This window comes from Molothrus aeneus, chromosome 4 (assembly GCF_037042795.1).
Source record: "Molothrus aeneus isolate 106 chromosome 4, BPBGC_Maene_1.0, whole genome shotgun sequence".
NCBI lineage: Eukaryota > Metazoa > Chordata > Aves > Passeriformes > Icteridae > Molothrus > Molothrus aeneus.
In genome coordinates this window covers 73,086,669-73,106,824 of record NC_089649.1, presented here as the reverse complement: position 1 = coordinate 73,106,824, position 20,156 = coordinate 73,086,669, and the positions used below count along the sequence as shown (strand labels likewise).

General features: G+C 46.5%; 1 protein-coding gene across 2 annotated transcripts in view; it reads left to right on the top strand.

Annotated features, from left to right (window-relative positions):
- The first annotated feature begins 813 nt into the window (after window positions 1-813).
- The window catches only part of EXOC6B (exocyst complex component 6B), a 311,133-nt gene continuing 291,790 nt past the window's right edge, over window positions 814-20,156 (top strand). For both annotated transcript variants that reach the window (XM_066548851.1, XM_066548850.1), the window contains exon 1: window positions 814-962. In XM_066548851.1, the coding sequence (XP_066404948.1) occupies window positions 850-962 (113 nt within the window). In that variant the 5' untranslated portion in view covers window positions 814-849. The remainder of the gene's footprint in view (window positions 963-20,156) is intronic.

Genomic DNA, 20,156 nt, shown 5'->3' with positions numbered 1-20,156 from the left:
TTTTCATCGATTATGGGGCAGGAGGGGACAGCATGGGGCAGGAGGAGCAGGGCCTGCCTCTGCTCGGGGCAGGGACACAGGGTCTATCCTGCCGGGATGTCACAACGGTGTCACTGCCGTGGGGCTGTGTCCTCTCACGGGGAGGACATGAGGACAGTGCCATGGGGCTGTGTCCCCTAAGGAGGTGTCCAAGCCATGGGGCATAACACAAGGCAGTGTCATGGGGCTGTGTCCTTTCCTGGGGACAACAGGGGGACAGTGCCATGGGGCTGTGTCATTCACAGAGGTGTCCAAGCCATGGGGCCGTGTCCCCTCACGGGGAGGACACGGGGACAGTGCCATGGGGCTGTGTCATTCACAGAGGTGTCCAAGCCATGGGGCTGTGTCCCTCAAGGGGAGGACACGGGGACAGTGCCATGGGGCTGTGTCATTCACAGAGGTGTCCAAGCCATGGGGCCGTGTCCCCTCACGGGGAGGACACGGGGACAGTGCCATGGGGACTGCCACGGGGCTCTCATTCACGGAGATGTGTCCCCTCGATGGGTACGACACCCTCCCCACCCAATCTTCCCCCAGTCCCAGGGCCGCGCTGCTCCGTCCGTCCCTCCTTGGGCGGAGCGGCCGCGCAGGCCCGGCCCCCTCCCGCACTACATCTCCCATGGTGCCGCGCGGCCCAGTCCCGCTCCCGGACTACATCTCCCGTGGTTCCTCGCGCGGCGCGGCCCCTCCCGCACTACATGTCCCGTGGTGCCCCGCGCGGGTGGCGGAGCGGGGCCGAGCAGCCCCGGCGGTGCCGCTGCCGGCCGGGCCGGGCCGGGCCGGGCGGGGCCGCGCAGGTGGAGCGGCCCCATGGAGCGGCCGAAGATGGCGGAGCTGGAGAGCCTGGAGACGGCGGCGGAGCACGAGCGGATCCTGCGCGAGATCGAGAGCACCGACACGGCCTGCATCGGCCCCACGCTCAGGTGCGGGACCGCGGGGGGAGCGCGCATCCTGTGCCGCTCGGGGGGATGCGGGGGGCGCGCCCGGCGGGGCTCTGCGGGGTTACCGGGGCAGCGCCGCCCGTGCCCTTTGCCAGCCGGTGTCACCGTGTCACCCCCGGGCTGCTCCTTTGTTCTCCCTGCCCCCCGGGACAGCCCCGCTCCCTTGGCGGGGTTCGCCCCTTCCCCGCTCCGTCACGTCCTTCCCGTCCCTCCCGGGCCGCCGTTCCCGGGGCTTCGCTTTGGGCAGCGCGGCTCTGGCCCCGGTGCCCGTGTGATGTTAGTGGTAACCTGCGTCTGATGAGGAATCGCCCGATTTCCTAAAAAATGGCACTGTTTTAGATCAGTTATCCACATCCCAGCCCTGTCGTGGCTTGCTGGACCAAGTCACATCGCTACCCTGAGATAATTCCCCCATCCTTGTAATTCCCCCATCCTTGTAATTCCCCCATCCTTGTAATTCCCCCATCCTTGTAATTCCCCCATCCTTGTAATTCCCCATCCTTGTAATTCCCCCATCCTTGTAATTCCCCCGTCGTTCCCCGCCCTGGAAGTGCTGCAGAAGTTCTCCCAAGGACTTTGAGTCCCCCCAAGGCGTTTGCCGAGGCAGGCGTGTGTGTGTGATACCCGAATGGATGGGGATTGTTTGTGATACCCGAACATTGGATGGGGGCAATTCCAGCTCCTCCCGATCACCGGGAACATCACGGAAACCCTGAGAAATAACCGGGGTTAAACCGCGAACAGATAACGCCGTTCGTTATCTCCGAGCTCAGCCCGGTGCCTCCGGGAGGGGAATTTGGGGTTTGGGCTGCTCCGCATCAGCCCCAGCTGGGCAGGGCTGGCTGCGCTCAGGGCTGGAGCCTCCCCTGGATTTATTTCCCTGCTCCAATTTCCCGGCTGGAACCCCTGGAGCAGCTCCTGGGGCCTCCGTGCCCAGCCGAGGCTCGGAGCTCTGGGATTTGCGGCGATGCTGCAGCGCTGGCACCGGGCTGGGCACGGAAACTTTGGGATTTGTGGAGCAGCAGAGCCCTGGGTGTGCTCCAGTATTGCCCATCCCCTCGTTTATTGGGAATTCTTGCACTTTTCTTTCCTGGACTTCTCCCATGAAGCTTCTCAAGGCAAACCGAGCAGTGGAAATGGGATTTACTATTCTGCAAAACCTGGTTTGGATGGGTGGGAGCTGCCGGGGTGAGGAGTGTGGGTGTTTTTATTTATTTCCATTTCAGAGGACAAAAAGTGCAGCTGATCTCGTCTCTTGATATTAAAGTTAGGTGAGGAGCTGGGTTTGATGTGGAGCTTTGCATTTCCACCGGAGAAACACAGAACTCACTTAACTCTGTGAAATATCCGGGCTGGGAGGGGTTTGGGTTTTATTCATTCCCTGCTGGATGTGGGGACATTCAATTCTAATTAATGATCAGCAAGGATGGCAGAGTTAAACTGGCCCGGCTCAGAGTGAACGCCCGCGGCAGGAAAGGAGGATGGTGGAAACTTGAGTTTTTATTTTTTTTATATAAAAGGTGACTCATTTCTTGTGGGCATCATGGAATAATTGTGTGTCCAGGAGCCAGGCTGGCTTCTCTTCCAGGAACTCCCAGGGCTCAGCTCAGAGCCTGGCTGGAGTGCTGGGGCTTGGGTTGGCAGAACTGGGCTTTTATTGATTCCTTGGGTCTGCAGAACTGGGCTTTTATTGGTGCAGAATTGGGCTTTTATTGATTCCTTGGGTCTGCAGAACTGGGCTTTTATTGGTTCCTTTGGTTTGCAGAATTGGGCTTTTATTGGTGCAGAATTGGGTTTTTATGGGTTCCTTTCATTTGCAGAATTGGGCTTTTATTGGTGCAGAATTGGGCTTTTATTGATTCCTTGGGTCTGCAGAATTGGGTTTTTATGGGTTCCTTTGATTTGCAGAATTGGGTTTTTATGGGTTCCTTTGGTTTGCACAATTGGGTTTTGATTGGTTCCTTTGATTTGCAGAATTGGGTTTTTATTTGTTCCTTTGGTTTCCAGAATTGAGTTTTTATTGGTTCCTTTTGTTTGCAGAATTGGGCTTTTATTGATTCCTTGGGTCTGCAGAACTGGGCTTTTATTGGTTCCTTTGGTTTGCAGAATTGGGCTTTTATTGGTGAAGAATTGGGTTTTTATGGGTTCCTTTCATTTGCAGAATTGGGTTTTTATGGGTTCCTTTCATTTGCAGAATTGGGTTTTTATTGGTTCCTTTGGTTTCCAGAATTGGGCTTTTATTGGTGCAGAACTGGGCTTTTACTGGGTTTTTTAGTTTCCTGAATTTGATTTTCAGCAGTTCCTGCTGCCCTTGGTTTGCAGAATTGTGCTTTATTTGGTGCAGAATTGGGTTTTTGTGGGTTCCTGACCCCTTTGCTGTGCAGAGTTGGCATTTCACAGGTGCACAATTGGGTTTTTATGGGTTCCTGACCCCTTTGCTGGCAGATTTGGCATTTCACAGGTGCACAGTTGGGTTTCCATGGGTTCCTGACCCCTTTGCTGGCAGATTTGGCATTTCACAGGTGCACAGTTGGGTTTCCATGGGTTCCTGACCCCTTTGCTGTGCAGATTTGGCATTTCACAGGTGCACAATTGGGTTTTTATGGGTTCCTGACCCCTTTGCTGTGCAGAGTTGGCATTTCATAGGTGCACAATTGGGTTTTTATGGGTTCCTGACCCCTTTGCTGGCAGATTTGGCATTTCACAGGTGCACAGTTGGGTTTCCATGGGTTCCTGGCTCCTCAGGGACATTCCCAGGGCTCAGATGGCAGCTGAGGGTCCCAGCCTTGGTCCCTGTGGGTGCTGGGCTCCAGCCCAGCCCAGCAGGGTGACACATGCCAGGGGCACAAATTCCTGCCAGGAGGGGCCTCCTTGGGGTCCTCCCTGCTCCAGCTGGGGGGAGCAGCCCGGGATGGGAATTGGGGACCCCGATGGGGCACTGGGATCATCCTGATGGGGGAATTGGGGATCCCTGATGGGGCACTGGGATCATCCTGATGGGGGAATTGGGGATCCCTGATGGGGGAATTGGGGACCCCGATGGGGCACTGGGATCATCCTGATGGGGGAATTGGGGATCCCTGATGGGGGAATTGGGGACCCCGATGGGGCACTGGGATCATCCTGATGGGCATTGGGGACACCACTGAGGGAATTGGGGATCACAGATGGGGGAATTGGGATCTTGATGGGGGCACTGGGGAGCCCAATGAGGGGGACTGGGGATCCTGCTGGGGGCACTGGGATCCCGATGGGGGAATTGGGGATCACAGATGGGGGCACTGGGGACCCCAATGAGGGGCACTGGGATCCTGCTGGGGGCACTGGGGATCCCATTGAGGGAACTGGGGAACCCAGTGGGGGAATTGGGACCCCATTGGTGGCACTGGGATCCTTCTGGGGGCACTGGGGATCCCATTGAGGGAACTGGGGCCTCACTGGGGCACTGGGGACCCCGGTGGGGGAATTGGGATCCCATTGAGGGCACTGGGGCCTCATTGAGGGCACTGGGGACCCCGGTGGCAGTGCAGCCCGGGGCTCTGTGCCCTGCCAGGGCTCGGTGGCATTTGAAGGACCCCGGGCTCAGCACCCTGGGGTGCTCTGGGATCCAGTCCAGGCTGTTCTCCCTGCCCTCCAGCCTCTCCTAATCACACCCATGGCTGCTAATTGCATCTCCTGCTCTCTCTCTGCTCACACCTGAATTTACAGAGGGATTTTGGGTCCTCTCTTGGTCTGGGTTTGGGAGATTCCTTTAATTCTGCAGGGTCAGAAAACCTTTTAGGGGAAGAGAGGCTGTAAGTTAAAACCAGCTCTTGGCTGACTGTGATAGCCAAGAGCTCTCATTTTTATTGTGTTTAATTGAAGTTTTTTCATTCTGTCCCCTTGAGCTGGGGTTTGTATTTAGAGATCTATTTTATATAAAAAAATATATATTTCTATATAAATAAATATATATTTCTATATAAAAATATATATTTCTATATAAAAAATATATATTTCTATATAAAATATATATATTTCTATATAAAATATATATTTATATATAGATATATTTGAAAATATTTTTAGTATTATGTATTACAAAATAAAAATGTTTGAAGAACTTTCTCTAACCTAAAACCAGCTCTTGGCTGTGATACCCCAGTGCTGTCACTTTTGTTGTGTTTTATTGAAGTTTTTTTCTTTCTGTACCCTTGAGCTGGGTTTTGTATTTAGAGATTTATTTTATATATATATATTTTAATATATTTTATATATTTTTATATATTTCTATATAAAATATCTATTTTTATATATTGATATATTTGAAAATATTTTTAGTATTATGTATTACAAAAAATGTTGGTAATAAAAACGTTTGAAGAACTTTCTCTAACCTAAAACCAGCTCTTGGCTGTGATACCCCAGTGCTCTCATTTTTATTGTGTTTAATTAAAGTTTGTTGCTCTTTCTGTCCCCTTGAGCTGGGGTTTGTATTTAGAGATATATTTGTATATATTTATACATTATATATATATATATTTATATATATTTAAAAATATTTTTAGTATTATGTATTACAAAAATATTTGTAATAAAAATGTTTGAAGAACTTTCTAACCTAAAACCAACTCTTGGCTGTGATACCCAAGTATTCTCATTTTTATTGTGTTTAATTGAAGTTTGTTGCTCTTTCTGTCCCCTTGAGCTGGGGTTTGTATATATATATATATAAATACTTTATATGCATTTTATATATAAAATGATATATTTTATATATTTCAATGTACTTATATAAATATATACCTATATTTTTATATATAAAAATAGATATATTTTTATAGCTCTTTATATTGATATATTGAACAATATATTTAGTATTAAATATTACAAAAAATGTTTGTAAGAAAAGTGTTTGAAAAGCTTTTAAAGGAAGAGAAACTTTTTAACTTCCAACCAGCTCTTGGCTGACTGTGATACCCCAGTGCTCTTATTTTTATTGTGTTTAATTGAAGTTTGTTGCTTGAAGTTGAAGTTTGTTGACTGTGATACCCCAGTGCTCTTATTTTTATTGTGTTTAATTGAAGTTTGTTGCTTGAAGTTGAAGTTTGTTGACTGTGATACCCCAGTGCTCTTATTTTTATTGTGTTTAATTGAAGTTTCTGTCCCCTTGAGCTGGGTCTGTATTTATTTTTGTATTCTGTGTTACAAAACCTGTTTGTATTATTTTTAATCAGCGCTGGCCTGTGTCGTTCTAGAGATGGGTGACAGTGGGGTTTCCTTAGGGCACCCCCTAAAATGGGGTAACACCTCCCCCATTTCCCTGCGATACTGAGGGCTAGCCCTGTGATATCTGAATTTAAAAGCATTTTAAAGCGGTTTCAGTAATCTAAAAGCAGTTTAAATGATTTAAATCAGTTTTTCTTCCCCGCTGGGGATGTTTTGCTGTCCTTGCTCCTCTGCAGTGTCCTTGTGCACCTGGTGTCACCTCCTGGCTCCAGCCCAGCCTGGATTAAGTCACTTTTTAATCCTCTCTGCTTCATCATCCTGAGCTCTGCAAGCCCTGGGCAGCTCGTGCAGGATTTTTCAGCATCCTTTGATAAATTCCAGGACTTTTTAATCAGCATTTGATGAGTTAAAGCAGCCCTGGGAGCCACCCGCGTGCGCTCACCGCGGTTTTGTGTCTTTTCTGTGCTTTAAAATCCCCCCGGCTGCAAAGCCCTCCTGCCTTTCCCTGGGAGCTGCTGTTGGAGCAGGAATTGTCCCTTTTCAGTGCCTCCATGGCCCTGGCAGCTCAGCTGTGCCTCCTGTCCCTGTCCGTGCCAGGGGCTGGGAGGGCTCAGCCTTTATTCCCAGGTGATTTTTGGGATTCCTTGCTTGATTCTCTGCCTTTTTTTTCTTTTTTTTTTTTTTTTTTTTGTCCTCTTCAAATGATTTCCAGGCGATTCTTGTTATTCCCTGTTTTTGTCCCCTGGCAGTGATTCCCAGGTGATTCTTGTAATTAATTCCCTGCCAGATTCCGTGACTTTGGTGTCCTCTGGAAACAATTTCCAGCTGATTCTTGTTATTCCTTGCCTGATTTGTGACTTTTGTGCCCCTGTTCCAGGTGATTCTTGTTATTCCCTACCTTTTTTTTTGTCCTCTTTAAATATTTTCCAGGTGATTCTTGTTATTCCCTACCTTTTTTTTTGTCCTCTTTAAATATTTTCCAGGTGATTCTTGTTATTCCCTGCCTGATTCTGTGAATTTTTGGCCTCTGGAAACAATTTCCAGGTGATTCTTGTTATTCCCTGCCTTTTTTTGTCCACTTTAAATATTTTCCAGGTGATTCTTGTTATTCCCTGCCTTTTTTTTTTTGTTGTCCTCTTTAAATGTTTTCCAGGTGATTCTTGTTATTCCCTGCCTGATTTCCTGCCTTTTGTGTCCCCTGGCAATGATTTCAGGCAATTCTTGTTGTTCCTTGCTTGATTCTGTGGCTTTTTTTGTAATCTTCAAATAATATCCAGGTGATTCTTGTTATTCCTTGCTTGATTCCATGACTTTTGTGTCCTCTGGAAATTATTTCCAGGTAATTCTTGTAATTCCCTGCCTTTTGTGTCCTCTTCCAACGATTCCAGGTGATTCTTGTAATTCCCTGGCTTTTTATGTCCTCTTCAAATTATTTCCAGGTAATTCTTGTAATTCCCTGCCTGATTCCCTGGCTTTTTATGTCCTCTTCAAATTATTTTCAGGTGATTCTTGTGATTCCCTGCCTGATTCTGTGACTTTCTTTTCTCTTTTTTTCTTTTTTTTTTTGTCCCTGGCAATGATTTCCAGGTGATTCTTATTATTTCTTGCTTGATTCTGTGGCTTTTGTATCCTCTGGAAACGATTTCCAGGTGATTCTTGTTCCCTTTTTTGTCCTCTTTAAACAACATCCAGGTGATTCTTGTAATTCCCTACTTTTGTGCCCCCTGGCAATGATTTCCACATGATTCTTGCTTTTTTTTAATCTTCAAATTATTTCCAGGTGATTCTTGTAATTCCCTGCATGATTCTGTGGCTTTTTTTTTTCTCTTCCCATTATTTCCAGGTGATTCTTGTAATTCCCTGCCTTTTTTTGTCCTCTTTAAATGACATCCAGGTGATTCTTGTTATCCCTCTCTTTTTTGTCCCCTGGCAATGATTTTCAGGTGATCCTTGCAATTCCTTGCTTGATTCTTTGGCCTTTTTTGTCATCTTCAAATTATTTCCAGGTGATTCTTGTAATTCCTTGTTAGATTCTGTGACTTTTGTGTCCCCTGACAAGGATTTCCTGGTAATTCTTGTTATTCCCTGCCTTTATTGTCCTCTTTAAATGACATCCAGGTGATTCTTGTAGTTCCCTGCTTGATTCTCTGGCTTTTTTTTGGTCCTCTTCAAATGATTTCCAGGTGATTCTCGTTATTCCTTGCCTGATTCTGTGACTTTGGTATCCACTGGAAACAATTTCCAGGTGATCCTTGTAGTTCCTTGCTTGATTCTTTGGCCTTTTTTGTCCTCTTCAAATGATTTCCAGGTGATTTCTGTAATTCCCTACTTGATTCTGTGGCTTTTTTTGTCCCCTGGCAATGATTTCCAGGTGACTCTTGTTATTCCTTGCCTGATTCTGTGACTTTGGTATCCACTGGAAACAATTTCCAGGTGATTCTTGTTATTCCTTGTTAGATTCTGTGGTTTTTTGTGTCCCCTGACAAGGATTTCCTGGTAATTCTTGTTATTCCCTGCCTTTATTGTCCTCTTTAAATGACATCCAGGTGATTCTTGTAGTTCCCTGCTTGATTCTCTGGCTTTTTTTTTGGTCCTCTTCAAATGATTTCCAGGTGATTCTCGTTATTCTCTGACTGATTCTGTGACTTTTTTGTCCACTTTAAACAATTTCCAGGTGATCCTTGTAATTCCTTGCTTGATTCTTTGGCCTTTTTTGTTGTCTTCAAATTATTTCCAAATGATTCTTGTAATTCCTAATTCCCTGTCTGATTCCCTGTCTTTTTTTTTTTTTTTTTTTTTTTTTTTTGGTCCTCTTCAAATGATTTCCAGGTGATTCTTGTAATTCCCTACCTCATTCTGTGACTTTTTTGTCCTCTTTAAACAATTTCCAGGTGATCCTTGTAATTCCTTGCTTGATTCTTTGGCCTTTTTTGTCATCTTCAAACAATTTCCAGGTGATTTCTGTAATTCCCTGCCTGATTCCCTGGCTTTTTTGGTCCTCTTCAAATGATTTCCAGGTGATTCTTGTTATTCCTTGCCTGATTCTGTGACTTTGGTATCCACTGGAAACAATTTCCAGGTGATCCTTGTAGTTCCTTGCTTGATTCTTTGGCCTTTTTTGTCCTCTTCAAATGATTTCCAGGTGATTCTTGTAATTCCCTGCCTCATTCTGTGACTTTTGTGTCCCCTGGCAATGATTTCCTGGTCATTCTTGTTATTCCCTGCCTTTATTGTCCACTTTAAACGATATCATCCAGGTGATTCTTGTAATTCCCAGCCTTTTGTGTCCCCTGGCAATGATTTCCAGGTGATTCTTGTTATTCCTTGCCTAATTCTGTGACTTTATTGTCCACTTTAAACAATTTCCAGGTGATTTTTGTAATTCCTTGCTTGATTCTTTGGCCTTTTTTGTCCACTTTAAACAATTTCCAGGTGATTTCTGTGATTCCCTGGGGTTTTTGTCCCCTGGCAATGATTTCCAGGTGGTTCTTGTACTTGCCTGCCCGATTCTGTGGTTTTTGTGTCCTGCCAACAGCTCCTGCCCGGGTTTTGCTCCCTCCCAGGTGTGTGTTTGCTTTCCAGGCTGTTCCTTGGGGCTCTGTGCCCATCCTGTTTGGTGCTCCCCAGTGCCCTGCAGGAGAAGCAGGAATGTTGTACCTGGGGTGGGAATGGATCAGCCAGGCTGGGACTTCAGCCAGCATCATGGAGATGTGAGACTGTGGAACAGAAAATGGGAATTTTCAGGGATCAGAGCAGTGCAAGGAGGCTCAGTGAGGTCGTGGGCAGCTCCTGGGTGGATTAAGGCAGGGCTGGAGTTAAGCTGAGCTCCCTAATTCCTGGCTCAGCTCCTGCAGGGCAGTGCCTGGCCTGGGTGTTTTCCATCACCATTCCCTGCTTGGCACCTCCCTGTGCCCAGCTGGGACACAGAAGCTCCAGCTCCTCTTTTTTGGGGTTTTTTTAGGATTATGTGCATATATTTATTTAGGATTATGTTTATATTATGTTAGGATTATGTTAGATATTTATTATTTTTTAGGATTATGTGTGTTATATTTATTAGGGTTTTGTGTCTGGGATGTTTGACAGATCAGGGAATCCTGGAGTGCTTTGGGTGGGAAGGGACCTTAAGGATGATCCTGTTCCTCCACTTTTCACTGTGCCAGGGTCCAGCCTGGACTGGGCACTGCCAGGGATCAGGGGCAGCTCCAGCTGCTCTGGGAATTCCAGCCCAGCCCCTCCCAGCCTGGAATTCTTTGCTCCTGAGCTGGGGCTGATGCTGTGGGCAGGGAATGTTCTCTGGGTTATTTTCTGCTGTATTTTCCAATGGAGCTGGGTTGGAATTCTGCCAGTTCTGGTCCTGTGGCATCCAGGATTCTGGAGCTGAACCTGGGAAACAGCACCGAAACTGCTGTGGCATCCAGGATAGTGGAGTTGAATTTGGGAAAATGAGCCCAGAAACTGCTGTGGCATCCAGGATAGTGGAGTTGAATTTGGGAAAATGAGCCCAGAAACTGCTGTGGCATCCAGGGTTGTGGAGCTGAACTTGGGGAACAGCCCAGAAACTGCTGTGGCATCCAGGGTTGTGGAGCTGAACTTGGGAAAATGAGCACAGAAACTGCTGTGGCATCCAGGATAGTGGAGCTGAACTTGGGAAAATGAGCACAGAAACTGCTGTGGCATCCAGGGTTGTGGAGCTGAACCTGGGAAACAGAGCCCAGAAACTGCTGTGGCATCCAGGGTTCCTGAGCTGAACTTGGGGAACAGCCCAGAAACTCAGATGAACAGTGCTGCCAAACCAGAGGAACTCCAAGGTGGATGTGGTGGATACAGCAGTGATTTCTCAGTAGTGTCAGGTGCTCTGCTTGCCATGCACAGTTTTGGATATTGCTCAGTTCCTCTCAACTATACAATAACCAACTTTTCCCACCTCACAGCGTTGGTGACCTTCAATTCCTCCTTATAAAGCACTTTGCACTTTAGCAAGGGACTTAAACACTTTGCTAAAGGAACTCAAAGGAGGAAAAGTACCAAAACAACCCTCAAAAAACTGTGTCCAGTAGCTGAACACAACTGTCAACTTCTTTACTCTGTGCCACCCAGATAGGACTCAAGCAAGTCCTGGGATTCTTCCTTATCCCCTCTGGGCTCCCAGCATCTCCTGAAATGGAAGCTGTTTTACAACTTTCTAAAAATCTTCGGAGTTTTGCAGTTTCCCGCAGTTGTGCCCTTGGTACAGGGTGGAAAAGTGACCCAGCTAGAGGAGGTTTGGCTGTGGGTATCCCAGGTTTCCAGCCCAGGCAGGAGCTGGCACAGGGGGATTTGGTGGGGCCAGAGCCAGGACTGAGTTGTGATGAGTTTAGGGAAGTTCAGGAGGTTTGGGCAGACACAAATCTGGCTCATTGCTGCTCTGTGCTCATGGGGAGGGGTTTTTGTCCTCTCCCACCTCCTGGGAGCTGTTTCCCAGCTGGATCTGCTCCCTCCACCCCATGCTGGGCTCCTTTGTGGCTTCCCAGTGTCTAGACTGGCCCTGGGCTTTGGGGCTCTGGGTTCCAGCTGTGCTCTCACATCCTGAGCTCAGCTCTGTCCCTTCCCTGCCCTTCCTGAGCCTCTGGAATTCTGGTTCTGAAGGAGCAGGGAGAGCACAGAGCAGGAATATCCCTGGGGATGGAGCAGGAGTGGCCAGGCTGTCCCAGTCTGGGAATTCTGGTTCTGAAGGAGCAGGGAGAGCACAGAGCAGGAATATCCCTGGGGATGGAGCAGGAGTGGCCAGGCTGTCCCAGCTGGGAGTTCTGGTTCCCTTGGAATAGCATGGAGAGCAGGAGCATCCCTGGAGCAGGAGTGGCCAGGCTGTCCCAGTTTGGGAATTCTGGCTCCTTTAGATGACCATGGAGAGCAGGAGCATCCTTGGGGCTGCTGAGATGGAGCAGGAGTGGCCAGGCTGTCCCAGTCTGGGAATTCTGGTTCTGAAGGAGCAGGGAGAGCACAGAGCAGGAGCATCCCTGGAGCTGGGATGGAGCAGGGCTGGCCAGGCTGTCCCAGCTGGGAGTTCTGATTCCAGGGAATTCTGGTTCTGAATGAGCATGGAAAGGACAGAGCAGGAGCATCCCTGGAGCTGCTGGGCTCGAGCAGGGCTGGCCAGGCTGTCCCAGCTGGGAATTTTGGTTCCCTTGGATGAGCAGGGAGAGCAGGAGCATCCTTGGGGCTGGAGCAGGGGTGGCCAGGCTGTCCCAGCTGGGAATTTCGGTTCCCTTGGATGAGCAGGGAGAGCAGGAGCATCCTTGGGGCTGGAGCAGGGGTGGCCAGGCTGTCCCAGTTTGGGAATTCTGGTTGCCCTGGATGAGCAGGGAGAGCAGGAGCATCCTTGGGGCTGGAGCAGGGGTGGCCAGGCTGTCCCAGCTGGGAATTTCGGTTCCCTTGGATGAGCAGGGAGAGCAGGAGCATCCTTGGGGCTGGAGCAGGGGTGGCCAGGCTGTCCCAGTTTGGGAATTCTGGTTGCCCTGGATGAGCAGGGAGAGCAGGAGCATCCTTGGGGCTCGAGCAGGGGTGGCCAGGCTGTCCCAGCCTGTCCTGGGGTGACACAGGGACAATGTTCTGTGGTGCAGATGTGCAGAGGAGGAAGCTCAGCCCGTGGATGAGCGGCTGCCCTGGGTTTATCCCAGGCTGGTGAGGGAATTTCTGCTCCTCCTGGGACAGCCCTGCTGGGCTGTGCCCATCAGCCCTGGTGGGAGAGAGGAAGGAGAGCCTGGACCAGCTTTGGGATGGAGGGGATTTTCCTTTCCTCACCCTCAAGTGTCTCCTCAGGCTCCCATCATGAGGGAAATCATCCAAAAATTCATCCCCAGCATCTGTAAAACCCCATGGGGCTGCCCACTGAGCTAAAATCACACTGAGTGTTTGACACTTGGCCTGGGCTCCACGAATCCCATCCCTTTTTTATGCAGTAATTCCTGGAATATCAGCACACTGAGCTGAAATGACACTGAGTGCTCCAGACTTTGCCTGGACTCCATGAATCCCATCCCTTTTCCAGGCAGGAATTCAGGAATATCAGCACACTGAGTTAAAATCACACTGAGTGATTGAGACTTGGCCTGGGTTCCATGAATCCCATCCCAGTAGTTCCATCCCCTTTCCAGGCAGTAATTCAGGAATATCAGCACACTGAGCTAAAATCACACTGAATGCTCCAGACTTGGCCTGGGCTCCAGGAATCCCATCCCCAGCAGCCCCATCCCTTTTTTAGGCAGGAATTCATGGAATATCAGCACACTGAGCTGGAATGGCACTGAGTGCTCCAGACTTTTCCTGAGCTCCATGAATCTCCTTTCCAGCAGCCCCATCCCTTTTCCAAGCAGGAATTCAGGAATATCAGCACAATGAGCTAAAATCACACTGAGTTATTGAGACTTTTCCTGGGCTCCATGAATCCCAGCCCTTTTCCAAGCAGGAATTCAGGAATATCAGCACAATGAGCTAAAATCACACTGAGTTATTGAGACTTTTCCTGGGCTCCATGAATCCCATCCCTTTTCCAAGCAGGAATTCAGGAATATCAGCACAATGAGTTAAAATCACACTGAGTTATTGAGACTTTTCCTGGGCTCCATGAATCCCAGCCCTTTTCCAAGCAGGAATTCAGGAATATCAGCACAATGAGTTAAAATCACACTGAGTTATTGAGACTTTTCCTGGGCTCCATGAATCCCAGCCCTTTTCCAAGCAGGAATTCAGGAATATCAGCACAATGAGTTAAAATCACACTGAGTTATTGAGACTTTTCCTGGGCTCCATGAATCCCAGCCCTTTTCCAGGCAGGAATTCAGGAATATCAGCACAATGAGCTAAAATCACACTGAGTTATTGAGACTTTTCCTGGGCTCCATGAATCCCAGCCCTTTTCCAGGCAGGAATTCAGGAATATCAGCTCCCAGCAGAGGAGGAGCAGCAGGGGCTGTTTGGCCACAGGGCTCGCTCAGGAATCTGCCTGCAACAACTGTAAATTGTCTGCTCATAAAAACCTCCCAGGAGCTTTTGAAGGAGCTTTCAGCCCCTTTTCCTGCCACCCACACAGGGAATCTGCAAAAAAAAAACGAAAAAAAAAATCCCAAATCCTGATTTTCCCTCCTGAAAAGCAGCCTTGGTATGTCCAGAATGAATTGGATTTTAAAGGACAGTTCCTTGCAGTGCTGCTGGAATTGTGTTGTTGTTCCTTTCTTAGGCTGGTGCTGTGCAGATCCCAGGTTTTTTGGTGGGGAGGAAAAAAATATCAGGAATTTCTCCTGGGAAATAATCAGTATTTATGGTCTGGACTGGTCTGGCTCAATGTGTGAAGCACAGTTCTCTCTGCCTGAAGGAATATCCTGAAAAATCCCAGATTTTGTGGATAATTTCTCTTTATCAGTGCTGAGGTTCTCCAGACAACTCAGAGCTGGTTAATCTTTGTAATTCCCAGATTTCCCTTTTCTCCCAACTCTGCTGCAATTCCTGAAAGAATATAATCAGTTTTTCCTGGGAAATAATTGGCATTTATGATCCAGACAGGTCTGGCTCAATGTGTGAAGCACAGTTCTCTCTGCCTGAAGGAATATCCTGAAAAATCCCAGATTTTGTGGATAATTTCTCTTTATCAGTGCTGAGGTTCTCCAGACAACTCAGAGCTGGTTAATCTCTGTAATTCCCAAATTTCCCTTTTTTTCCCAGCCCTGCTGCAATTCCTGAAAGAAGATCAGGAGTTTTTCCTGGGAAATAATTGGTGTTTAGGATCTGGACTGGTCTGGCTCAATGCGTTATCTCTGCCTGAAGGAATATCCTGAAATTATCCCAGATTTTGTGGATAATTTCCCCTCACCAGTGCTGAGATTCTGTACACAGCTCTGAGATGTGAATCCCTGTAATTCCCAGATTTCCCTTTTCTCCCAGCCCTGCTGCCATTCCTGAAAGAATATCAGGAGTTACTCCTGGGAAATAATTGGTATTTACAATCTGGACTGGTTTGGTTTAATTTGTTGGTTCTGCCTGAAGGGATATCCTGAAATTATCCCAGATTTTGTGGATAATTTCCCCTCACCAGTGCTGAGATTCTGTACACAGCTCTGAGATCTGAATCCCTGTAATTCCCAAATTTCCCTTTTCTCCCAACTCTGCTGCAATTCCTGAAAGAATATAATCAGTTTTTCCTGGGAAATAATTGGCATTTATGATCCAGACAGGTCTGGCTCAATGTGTTATCTCTGCCTGAAGGGATATCCTGAAATTATCCAGGTTTTATGGATAATTTCCTCTCACCTGAGGTTCTGTACACAGCTCTGAGATGTGAATCTCTGTAATTCCCATAACCCCTTTTCTCCCAACCCTGATGCAATTCCTGAGTTTTATCAGGAGTTTTTCCTGGGAAATAATTGGCATTTAGGACGTGGACTGGTCTGGTTTAATTTGTTGGCTCTGCCTGAAGGAATATCCTGAAATTATCCCAGATAATTTTCTTATGGATAATTTCCCCTCACCTGAGGTTCTGTACACAGCTCTGAGATGTGAATCCCTGTCATTCCCAAATTTCCCTTTTTTCCCAGCCCTACTGCAATTCCTGAAAGAATATAATCAGTTTTTCCTGGGAAATAATTGGCATTTATGATCCTGGTCTGGCTCAATGTCTGGCTCAATGTGTTATCTCTGCCTGAAGGAATATCCTGAAATTACCCAGATTTTATGGATAATTTCCTCTCACCTGAGGTTCTGTACACAGCTCTGAGATGTGAATCTCGGTAATTCCCAAATTTCCCTTTTTTCCCAACCCTTCTGCAATTCCTGAAAGAATATCAGGAGTTTTTCCTGGGAAATAATTGGTATTTAGGACATGGACTGGTCTGGTTTAATTTGTTGGCTCTGCCTGAAGGAATATCCTGAAATTATCCCAGATAATTTTCTTATGGATAATTTCCCCTCACCTGAGGTTCTGTACACAGCTCTGAGATGTGAATCCCTGTAATTCCCAAATTTCCCTTTTCTCCCAGCCCTGCTGCAATTCCTGAAAGAAGATCAGGAGTTTTTCCTGGGAAATAATTGGTGTTTAGGATCTGGACTGGTTTGGTTTAATTTGTTGGTTCTGCCTGAAGGAATATCCTGAAATTATCCCAGATTTTGTGGATAATTTCCCCTCACCAGTGCTGAGGTTCTGTACACAGCTCTGAGATCTGAATCCCTGTAATTCCCAAATTTCCCTTTTCTCCCAGCCCTGCTGCAATTCCTGAAAGAATATAATCAGTTTTTCCTGGGAAATAATTGGTATTTAGGATGTGGACTTGTTTGGCTCAAAGTGTTATCTCTGCCTGAAGGGATATCCTGAAATTATCCCAGATTTTGTGGATAATTTCCTCTCACCTGAGGTTCTGTACACAGCTCTGAGATGTGAATCCCTGTAATTCCCATAACCCCTTTTCTCCCAACCCTGATGCAATTCCTGAGTTTTATCAGGAGTTTTTCCTGGGAAATAATTGGCATTTAGGACGTGGACTGGTCTGGTTTAATTTGTTGGCTCTGCCTGAAGGAATATCCTGAAATTATCCCAGATAATTTTCTTATGGATAATTTCCCCTCACCTGAGGTTCTGTACACAGCTCTGAGATGTGAAGCCCTGTCATTCCCAAATTTCCCTTTTTTCCCAACCCTTCTGCAATTCCTGAAAGAATATCAGGAGTTTTTCCTGGGAAATAATTGGTGTTTAGGATCTGGACTGGTCTGGCTCAATGTGTTATCTCTGCCTGAAGGAATATCCTGAAATTACCCAGATTTTGTGGATAATTTCCCCTCACCAGTGCTGAGGTTCTGTACACAGCTCTGAGATGTGAATCCCTGTAATTCCCAAATTTCCCTTTTTCCCAAGCCCTGCTGCCATTCCTGAAAAAAAAAATCAATTTTTCCTGGCAAATAATCAACATTTATGATAGTTTGTGTTTCATTATAAACTATTGAACTTATGAAGGAGAAGGTGAAGATGGAGGATTAGTTTTCATTTTAGAACTTTTCACTTGCTCATGTTTTGGGGTTTTTTTGCCTCCCAAGGCTCAGGTTTTCAGTGCATTCCCATTTTTCTGCTGGCAGAGCCCTTGGGTGCCTCCTTGTCCTGCTCTTGCCGCCTCTCCCCGCCGAGCTCTGGCCTTCCAGGGAAGGTTCTGGAAGGATCAGAGGGGTGGGATGGGGGTGGCCAGGGCCACGGGGACCTTTCCTGCTCTGCTTTCCCTCCTCCTGCAGGCTGAGCTGAGCTGGAGCCCAGGGCTGCTTCCCCTGCTGCTGGGGGCTGGGAAGGGCCTTTAAAGAGGGGGTTTAAGGGGTTTTTAAAAAGGGGTTTTAAAGGGTTTTTAAAAAGGGGTTTTAAAGGGTTTTTAAAAAGGGGTTTTAAAAGGGTTTTTAAAAAGGGGTTTAAAAGGGTTTTTAAAAAGGGGTTTAAAAGAGGGGTTTTAAAGAGGGGTTTTAAGGGTTTTTAAAAAGGGGTTTAAAAGAGGGGTTTTAAAGGGTTTTTAAAGAGGGGTTTTAAAGGGTTTTTAAAGAGGGGTTTTAAAGGGTTTTTAAAGAGGAGTTTAAAAGAGGGGTTTTTTAAGGGTTTTTAAAAAGGGGTTTTAAAGGGTTTTTTAAAAAGGGGTTTTAAAAGGGTTTTTAAAGAGGGGTTTTAAAGGGTTTTTAAAAAAGGGGTTTAAAAGGGTTTTTAAAAAAGGGGTTTTAAAGGGTTTTTAAAGAGGTGTTTTAAAGGGTTTTTTAAAAAAGGGGTTTAAAAAAGGGGTTTTTAAGGGTTTTTAAAAAGAGGTTTTAGACTGGTTTTAAAGGGTTTTTAAAAAAGGCGTTTTAAAAGGTTTTTTTTAAAGAGGGGTTTTAAAGGGTTTTTTAAAAAAGGGGTTTAAAAGAGGGGTTTTAAAGGGTTTTTAAAAAGGGGTTTTAAAAAGGGTTTTTTTAAGAGGGGTTTTAAAAGGGTTTTTAAAGAGGGGTTTTAAAGGGTTTTTAAAAGAAGGGTTTTAAAGGGTTTTTAAAAGAAGGGTTTTAAAGGGTTTTTTAAAGAGGGGTTTTAGAGGGGTTTTAAAGGGTTTTTAAAGAGGGGTTTTAAAGGGTTTTTTAAAAAAGGGGTTTAAAAGAGGGGTTTTTAAGGGTTTTTAAAAAGAGGTTTTAGAGGGGTTTTAAAGGGTTTTTAAAGAGGGGTTTTAAAGGGTTTTTTAAAAAGGGGTTTAAAAGAGGGGTTTTAAAGAGGGGTTTTTAAGGGTTTTTAAAAGGAGGTTTTAGAGGGGTTTTAAAGGGTTTTTAGAAAGGGATTTTAAAGGGTTTTTAAAAAAGGGGTTTTAAAGAGGGATTTTTAAGGGTTTTTAAAAAGAGGTTTTAGAGGGGTTTTAAAGTGTTTTTAAAGAGGGGTTTTAAAGAGGGGTTTTAAAGGGTTTTTAAAAAGGGGTTTTAAAGAGTTTTTAAAGAGGGTTTTTTTAAGAGGGGTTTTTAAAGTGGGGTTTTAAAAAGGGGTTTTAAAGCGTTTTTAAAAAGTGGTTTAAAAGGGTTTTTAAAAATGGGTTTTAAAGGGTTTTAGAAAAGGGTTTTTAAGGAGGGTTTGTCCCCTCTGAATGTCCCTCTGCCACTTTTGTCCCTCTGTCACCGGGTCCTCCCTCAGTGCTGGCAGCTCCTCTCTGGCTCTGGAGCTGCTGCCAGGGTTCTGTGTCCTCTGCAGAGTTGTCAGCTCCTGGTCCTGCCCTGGGAAAACCCCTGGGGAGCTCTGCACTGGAGGAGCAGAGATTTATTGGCACATTTGATGTTGTTTTTTGGGGATTCTCACAATGCTTTCAACATTGGAGTGAATTTGGGTGTCCACATCCCCCTGGTGAATAAGCCTGGCTCCTTCCAAGAGTCCTGGGAGGGAAGGAAATGTGGGAATGCCACCCAGAGAACCTCTTGTCTCCTCTGCTCTATTGTGCTTTTTACATATTTATTACCTAAAAGGAAAAAAAAAATCCCTATTTCTACTTTGCCCAGTCATGTAGAGGAGTTTAAGGAGAACTCCCACTCCCTTGCTCTGGCAGCTTTCCTGCTCCTGATGTTTGAAGGAGCTCCTCATTATTCAGATATTAACTAATTAGCTCTTCACACAGCTCTGCTTCTGAAGAATTTTAATTTTGCACGTGTGCTCAGCTGCCATCCAGCCTCTTGAATATTCCAGGGTAGGGATTTTTTTTTTGCCTTTTTATTCTTTGAAATTCTCCTCCGCTGCTGTTTTAACCCTGGCAAGGAGGGTGAATGCTGAAATTCTCTTTGCAGAGTTACCTCAGAGCACAGAAATGCCTTGGGAGCAGCTTTGCTGCCACCCACCAGCACCTCATGCTCTGAGCTGCTCCTTTGGAGTTCCCTTTTTGGGCAGGGAGGGTTGGAACCCCACACTGCTGCAATTCCTGCTGGAATTCCATCCCACTGCTGCAATTCCTGCTGGAGTTCCATCCCAGTGCTGCAATTCCTGCTGGAATTCCATCCCAGTGCTGCAATTCCTGCTGGAATTCCATCCCCTGCTGTAATTCCTGGGAAATGGGGTTTGTCCCAGGCTTATCCCTGCTCCCAGCAGCTTTGGGAGTTTGATCCCATCCTTAAAATCTCACAGGGATGGAAGAGCAGGGTTCCCATGCTGGGTTCTGCTCTGGAAGGAAAATCCTGGACAAAGCCAAGCCCAGAGCCCGAATCCAAATAAAATCCATGAAATTTGCTCCCATCTGTAAAACCTCACAGAGGTGGAGGAGCAGCATTTCTCACAGTGGGTTCTCCTCTGGGAGGAAAATCCACAAAGCCAAGCCCAGAGCCTGAATCCAAAAAAAATCCATGGAGTTTGCTCCCATTGTTAACACCTCACAGGGATGGAGGAGCAGCACTTCCCACTTGGGTTCTGCTCTGGGAGTGAAATCCTGGGGCAAAGCCAAGCCCAGAGCCTGAATCCTGGCACAACTCCTGGGACAGGGTTTG